We start from the raw sequence: 7,770 nt of genomic DNA, 5'->3' as shown, positions 1-7,770 counted from the left end.
GTTATGGGCCAAGAAATCACAACAGAAACAACCATCTTTTTGCGCCCGGGGCTTGCACCTGCCTTCCCCCATCCCCTCCAGGCCAAAAAGATTTTTAGATGAAAGAATCAGGCTTATTTTAGAAAAAAAAGCACTTTAATAGATATATTTTATAAAAAGTTTTCATTTAAAAAAAAGTGGACATGGGCAAGAAACGTGCCCATTTCGTCTTTTGCTTGTATCCTCCCAACACTTGTGTATAAAACTATTAACATTTATTTATTTATTTATTTATATATTCTTTTCTTTTTTTAAAAAAAAGGTCGTTTCTTCACAAGAAGCCTCAAGCCTCGTTAAGAGCTCTAGTGTAGGTTAAGGCAGCTGGGAGCGTTTTACGCGAGGCGTCTCCTGCCTCCGCGCGATCCTCAAGCCAAGCCTTCCGTTCCAGCTGATCTTCTGGGCGGCCGCAGATCCACTATTTACACCCGGTCGGCCCTTTCGTCTCCTGCTCAAGAGCCCTATAAGTCCAGTCCCATATTCTCCCTCCCGGGGTTGGGGGCAGAGAGCAGCCCGTCAGGTTTTCGCGCAGCCTCCTGGAGACCCCGCTCATCCCGGGCGCAGGCGGACGTAGTACCAGCTACAAGATCCCGACTAAGTCCTGGAGAGTCCCTCCCTCCCTCTCTCTCTCTCTCTCTACATGTGCCTCTTCATGTGCAGCGCCAGGTGGTCGGAGCGGGAGAAGGCGCGGTCGCAGAGGTGGCACTGGAAAGGCCGGTGCCCGGTGTGTTTGCGGTAGTGGCGCGTGAGCTCGTCGGAACGCGCAAACTTCCAGCCGCAGCCGTCCCAGTTGCAATGGTAGGGCTTCTCGCCTGTGGAGGAAAAAAGGAAGCAGGGTAAGTGTCGGTTGATTGGAGGAATAACCTGGGATAGAAATGCAATCAGAGAGGGGGTTGGACTGGATGGCCTTTGGGGGTCCCTCGCAACTCCACGATTCTAGCATTTGATCCCCCACAACAACCCTGCGAGGCAGGTTAGGTAGAGAGGCAGTGGCCCCAGGTCACCCAGTGAGCTTCGAAGCTGAGTGGGGGAGGGGGGTGTTGAACCCAGCGCTCCCCAAACTTGGGGCTTTTCCCCGGACTACAATTCCCATCATCCCTGATCGCTGGTCTTGCTAGCTACGGATGATGGGAGTTGTAGTCCGGGGGGGAAAAACAGCCGGAGATCCAAGTTGGGGAAACGCGGCTCTATCACAGCTGAGCTTGGAGACGCCCTTAGAAGAGCCCTTTGTGTGCGGATAATTAATGATGATGATAATGGTGATGTTTATACCCCGCCCACCTGACACCCTGTTCCGCCTAATACACAGCCTGCCTCTGTCACTTGGCAGCACCTCTTGGGAACAGCTGCGCCCCCCCCCCGCCCCACCTTAAATGTTGCCAGGCTCGCATGAGCCACTGTGCGCAATTTCACGCCTGGGTTTCCTGCTGGGCAAATGGATGTTGTTCCTGCATTCTCAACGCCCATCAGCCAGCATGACCAATGGTCACATACCTAGACGACCAGCAGCGGCAAGGGCACCGATTCCCCCCCCCCAATGCCTCAAGGCGAGGTGGGTCACCAATTTGGAGAGCCCACGGCTCTCGGGTTAGATAATTTCAGTGGTGGCCTCGACGGTGGTTTAGCAACAGCCAACGCCCGCCTGCCAGATTTTCAGAGAACGGGGGCTAAACTACAGAAAGCCTCTTTTTTTTCTCTCTGGTGTTTTGGAAGACTTAACGGACGCAGGAAAAAACCCTGCTTTTTCCACACACACACCCCTGCAGCTCAGCTTCGTCTCCATCAGGGGCTCCCGAACTGCGGTGGTGGTCCACAAACTCTACCCTGCGCCCCTCAATATTTGCACTGGCTTTCAATTGTATTATTTATTGCTTGCTCAACTTTGCGTTTTTTTAATGATTCTGCGGAGTTCGCATCGGAATGCAATAGGTTAGAAGCAAAAGCAGCAATAACGAAATGCAATTGGAAAGGATCCAGCGCATAGGGGCCGAGGTGCCCCCCCATAAAATATTAGAGCCCCCCCAAACAATAATAATGGGCGTTGCCATTCAAATTATGTGAGGCGGGGCTTACCTGGAAACCTCCCCCCTTTTAAACTTCAAATTGACACCCCGATCCAGCGCTTGCCAGTTGCCACAGCAGGCGGGAGAGGGGGAGGAAATCGCCTGTTAAATTTGTTTGAATTTGTTTCACTGATTTGTTTAAAAAAAAGAAAACCAATAAAGATGGGGTTTTTTTGGGGGGGGGAGAGTTGCTAGGTGGCCTGTCCAGTCCTTCAGGTGGCGGCGAGGGGGCAGTTGGACTCTCTCTGGACTACAATGAGTGGCAGCAGTGGCTGCGGGGTCCCCAGCGCCACCTGGCGCGCGCAGGCCTGCGCTTACCTGTATGGGTGCGCAGGTGAGCCTTCAGGTGGGAGCTTTTGGTGTAAGTCTTTCCGCAGCCGGCGTATGTGCAGGTATGGGTAGCAGTCCGTTTGCGCGGCCAGGAGCGGCGGCCGCGCTTGGGTTTGGCTTCCAGCAGCTCCAGCGGCGACGAGGGAGGCGTGAGGAGCCCTCTCGGGGCAGAGGCCGGGCAAGGCAGGCTGTCGTCGAAGAAGCCGAAGGCGGGCGGCGCGCTCTGCTGCTGCTGCTGCTGCTGCTGCGATGTGTGCTGGTGGTAGTGGAGAGGGTGGGCGAAGGGCGCCGGGTAGGGGGGCTGCGCGTGGCGCCCGAGAGGGGCTTGGCACTCGACGGCGGCGGCTGCTGCCAAGAGGTCGTCGGGGCTCAGCGGAGGGGTCTCTGCCCCCGGGAGCGGCGGAGAGGCAGCCAGCATGCAGGGCGTGGGGCTAGCGCCCTCCTGCTTGATCTGCGCGCAGGGTTGTGGCCACGACATCTCCGGCTTGGGCCCCTCCGCGAACGCCGACGTGACGAAGAAGCGGCCCTGGATGAAGCTGGCGGCGCCCCCCGGGAAAGGCGCATAGGGGGCAGCATCCAGTTCGGGCAGGAAGGCAGCGCCGTAGGGCGGAGGGCTGCCCCGCTCCATCGGCTCGTAGCCGCCGCCGCAGCCGTCAGGCGAAGGGCTCAGCTCGTAGAAGGGCTCCCGTCCGGCGCCGTAATCCCCGCGGGGCGCGCCGCTCTCGGGGCCGAAAGGCCCTCCGTCTGCGCCGCTGCCCATGGAGAGAATCAAGTCCAGGACGTGATTGAGGTCGTCGTCGTCCTTCGACGGCGGGCATAGCCCGTCCAGGCCCGGCCCGGGAGGGCAGCAGAGGTCTCCGCCGCAGAGTAGCTTCTCCGCGGGCAGCCCGCAGCTCCAGCGCTGCAAGAAGAGGAGAAACGGACCCGTGAGCGATTGGCGAGCGGATGCCGGATCCCGCCCGCCCCGTCGGAGAAAAGCAGCAGCGGAGCCGCCTGGGCGCGCCCACCCCCTTCCCAACCCCTGGAGAAGTTCTTGCAGCATCCCCAGAGCCCCCCGTCCCCAGAGCCCCTCTTTTCAGTGCCCGAATGCCCAGCGCGGGGCCCCCGAGCATGTGCAGAGGGCCGGGTGGGCGAGCGAGCTACTTACTTGGTGGGCCGGGCGGCTGTCCCTGCAGAAGGAGGCGAAGGAGGGCAGGCTAGGCGCGGAGAGGAGCGCCATGATCTCGGACGCTTTGGGATGTGGGCTGCCCGGCGCCTTCCTTTTAAGCCGCGCCGTCGAGCGCGCAGGCCAATGGCGGAGGCGCAGGAAGCGCGTCCCGGGAAGGCAGGCGGCGGAGGGACCCGGCGCTGCCGCTGTTGCTGCTGCTTGGAGGGGGCTGGAACTGCCGCTTGGCCCGGCCCCGGGCCGGCCTAAATTTAGCCCCGCTATAAAAGGAAGGCGGGCAGCCCAGGAGAAGCAGCAGCAGCAGCAGCAGCGCGCAGAGAGGGAGGCCGAGCCTCCTCCTCCTCCTCGGGCTTCGGACCTCCCCTGCTCGGCTGCAGGGCTCCACAGCCCCCCGGGCGCTCTGCACATGCTCGGGGAATCCCTCGCTTAGCCAGCTTTATTTTGGATCGATGGATGCGGAGCGACAAAGATCGCGCTGCTAACCCTGTTTCCCCGCTGACCGCGCGGATTGCTGGTGCCTCTGAGCATGTGCAGGGTGCCTTTCCGGGTGTACAGAGAGCAAGAAAACAGCGTGGTGTTTTGTTTTGTTTTTAAGCAGAGGGATTATTATGGGATGAATGCTGCTCTTGCAAGGCCATTTTTTTCACAGCCATTGACACGAAAACCTCTCTCTCATACAGCTATTTATTTTTGCATTTCTTAATTTTCTTCCGTTTCGTATGAAACATCGCTCAGCAATTAAGCAACAAAAAAACAACAACACTTCAACAAGAATGGCACGCCTTATAGAAAACAATTCCATAAACGAAAACAATTCAAAACCATCCTGATGTATTCCTTTCCAGGGGGTGGGAGCCCAATGACCCTATAGGTGCTAATCTAGTTGACAGACAGTCCTCCTCATCTGGAAAAACTGCTATTGGATTTTCCATGGAAAAGTCCTCCCAGATTCCATGGGGACAATAATATGAGCCCCAGAGGAAATGCTGGATGAGAGGGTGAAGCGACACCCCCCCCCACAAACCCTGTCTGGAAGCACCCCCAGGTTCAGAAGGGCCTGGGGCTGGGAGGTGACAGCTTAGAACAGGCATCCCCAAACTTTGGCCCCCCAGATGTTCTGGACTACAATTCCTATCATCCCTGACCACTGGTCCTGTTAGCTAGGGATCATGGGAGTTGTAGGCCAAAACATCTGGAGGGCCGTAGTTTGGGGATGCCTGGCTTAGAACAACAGCCCTGCAGTGCAGTTCACACTCTTCAGTGGTTAACAACAGCCCTGCAGTGTTGTCCAGAGGTATTAGACTCCAATTACAGGCTGGAACTGAGAGCAACATACAAGCAAGAAGCTTGTATGGTCAACCACAACAACAACGATTTATTTATCTGCCACCCATCTGTCTGCGTTGTCCCAGCCACACTGGGCAGTTTCCAACAGAATATGAAAAACACGATAAAGGTCAAAGAGCCATACAGGGCTGTCTTCTAAAAGCCATCTACCGTGGTACCTCGGGTTACGAACAGCCCTGTTAACAAACTACAGTGGTGCCTCGCTAGACGAATTTAATTCGTTCTGTAAGTCAATTCATTTTGCGAAAAATTCGTCTAGCGAATCCCATAGGAATGTATTGATTCCCCCCCCATAGGAACGCATTAATTGAATTTCAGTGCATTCCTATGGGAAATAACGATTCGCTAGATGAATTTTTCACAAAACGAATTCGTCTTGCGAGGCAACCTCCGCTTGAAAAATCTCTTTGTTAAGCGAAAAATTCGTCTTACAGGGCATTCGTCTAGCGAGGCACCACTGTATTCGGTTTACAAACTCTGCAAAACCGGAAGTAGTGTTCCGGTTTGCAAACTTTACCTTGCTCTACGAACGGAAGTTGAATGGTGGAAGGGCACCGGCAGCAGGAGGCCTCATTAGGGAAAGCGCGCCTCGGTTTAAGAACGGATTTGGTTTAAGAACGGGATTCAGGAATGGATTAAGTTCGTAAACGGAGGTGCCACTACTGTAGTTGTTGATCTCCTTGACATCTGACAGGAGGTCATTCCACAGGGAGGGCGCCACCACCGAGAAGGCCCTCTGCCTGGTTCCCTGTAACCTCGCTTCTTGCAGGGAGGGAACCACCAGAAGGCCCTCGGAGATGGACCTCAGTGTCCGGGCAGAGCGATGGGGATAGAGACCCTCCTTCAGGGATTCTGGGCCATTTAGGGCTTTAAAGGTCAGCAGTGCACCAATACTCTCTTTTCCACTCTGTTTTTTTATTAATACTTTATACGTTTAGTACATTTCCGAGCACCATTCAAAGGGTTGGTGCTGACCTTGAAAGCCATAAACAGCCCTGTATCCCTGAAGGAGCGTCTCCACCCCGGACACCAGGGTCCATCTCCCGAGGGCATTCTGGTGGTTCCCTCCCTGCGTGAAGTGAGGTTACAGGGAACCAGACAGAGGGCCTTCTCGGTTGTTGGCACCTACCCTGTGGAATGCCCTCCCATCAGATGTCAGCGAGATAAAAAAAGTATCTGACTTTTAGAAGACATCTGAAGGCATCTGAAGGCAGCCCTGTTTAGGGAAGTTTCTTTTATGTTTGATGTTTTATTATGTTTCTAATATTTTATTGGGAGCCGCCCAGAGTGGCTGGGGAGGCCCGGTCAGGTGGGCGGGGGTATAAGTAATAAGTTGTTGTTGTTAATGCATTTCAGAAAACCATCCCGTCTCACCGCTTCCCAGTAACATAAGCTTAAAAAACACGCACCACGTTTTCTTAGATTTTGACTTTGCTCTGGCCTGTTTAAATACGGCCTTACCTGGACTTTAATTCCCTGGTCGCTTTGCCCCAAAGGAGCTTCCCTGCCCTGCTATGGTGAGCCTGTCGCCCCCTTCCCTCCCGCTGCCCTTTCAGGGGACAGGTAATATACAGAGCTCTGTAATATCTCTATCTCTAATCTCTAATCTCTAATCTCTATAATCTCTATCTCTATCTCGGTATCCCGGTATACCTGAAGGAGCGTCTCCACCTCCATCGTTCTGCCTGGACACTGGGGTCCAGCTCTAAGGGCCTTCTGGCGGTTCCCTCGTTGCGAGAAGCCAAGTTGCAGGGAACTAGGCAGAGGGCCTTCTCGGTGGTGGCACCCGCCCTGTGGAACGCCCTCCCATCAGATGTCAAAGAGGAAAACATCTCCCAGACTTTTAGAAAACATCTGAAGATAGCCCTGTTTAGGGAAGCTTTTAATGTTTAATAGATTATTGTATTTTAATTTTCTGTTGGAAGCCGCCCAGAGTGGCTGGGGAAACCCAGCCAGATGGGCGGGGTATATTTATTTATTTATTTATTTTCTCTCTCTTTCTCTTTCTACCCCTATCTCTATATTGGAGGGGGCAGATAGGGGGCTGGTGATGAATCTGGCGCGTTCTCTCCTCTTTTGGGCTGTTGCAATATTATTCTGGTGTAGTTTTGGTTTTTTTTTGCTACATATGTGCTTGTCTTGCCCCTGGGCTCACCCCCTGTGAGTGCCTGTTCATCTCAGTGAAGTGGAAGAATGGGCTGCGCATTACTCAGAGAGGAGGAGAAGACAGGCCTCTCTCAGCCCCTGACAGCCGAACTTTGCTGCAAAGCGCTTCAAAGCTGTGATGGAGCCTTCAGAGGTTTTTGTCTTCCAGAGTTCAGAGAGAGGTGGTGGTGGTGGTGGAGGAGGAGGAGGAGGAGGAGAGGGTTCTCCCTCCTTAACCGGCAACCCCCACGTGAGTCATGCCTTTGCGATGTCACACTTGTGCAATCCCTCTTCTTCTCAGTCACTGCTGTTGGTGGAAAACTCTTCCCTTCACCAAGGAAACCTAGTCAACAACGCCCCTCCTGGGCGCAAGAAGAAGGCAAGCGTCTGGGGGTGTCTTTACGTGACGCACCAGCCCTTTTTTGGGAAGGAGAGCGTGTTTTGTGCAGCCTCCCCTCTTCATGGCTACGGGCAAAATATGGTGATCCTTGCCATGCGCAATCTAGGGGGACAACCGGTGACTCCCAGCCTTGGTAGGGCTGCGCTGACTAATAATAATAATAATAATAATAATAATAAATTATTACTTATACCTCACCCATCTGGCTGGGTTTCCTCAGCCACTCCTGGTGGCTCCCAATAAAATATTCAAAACACGATAAAACATCAAACATTCAAAACTTC

The 7,770-nt window shown here is 54.2% G+C and overlaps 1 protein-coding gene across 1 annotated transcript; it reads right to left on the bottom strand.

The window, feature by feature from the left end:
* Positions 1-280: 280 nt before the first annotated feature.
* Positions 281-3,736, bottom strand: KLF2 (KLF transcription factor 2). Its single transcript, XM_035117010.3, has 3 exons — positions 3,577-3,736; positions 2,418-3,330; positions 281-848 (listed from the first exon to the last, which is right to left on the bottom strand). Exons 1-3 carry the CDS (start codon positions 3,646-3,648, stop codon positions 673-675), a joined length of 1,161 nt encoding a protein of 386 aa, XP_034972901.3. The 5' UTR covers positions 3,649-3,736; the 3' UTR covers positions 281-672.
* Between the last annotated feature and the right edge of the window lie 4,034 nt (positions 3,737-7,770).

Source organism: Zootoca vivipara, chromosome 6 (assembly GCF_965207765.1).
Source record: "Zootoca vivipara chromosome 6, rZooViv2.hap1.1, whole genome shotgun sequence".
Lineage (NCBI taxonomy): Eukaryota > Metazoa > Chordata > Lepidosauria > Squamata > Lacertidae > Zootoca > Zootoca vivipara.
The sequence above is the reverse complement of the archived record's forward strand: the minus strand, read 5'-3'. Positions and strand labels throughout refer to the sequence as shown.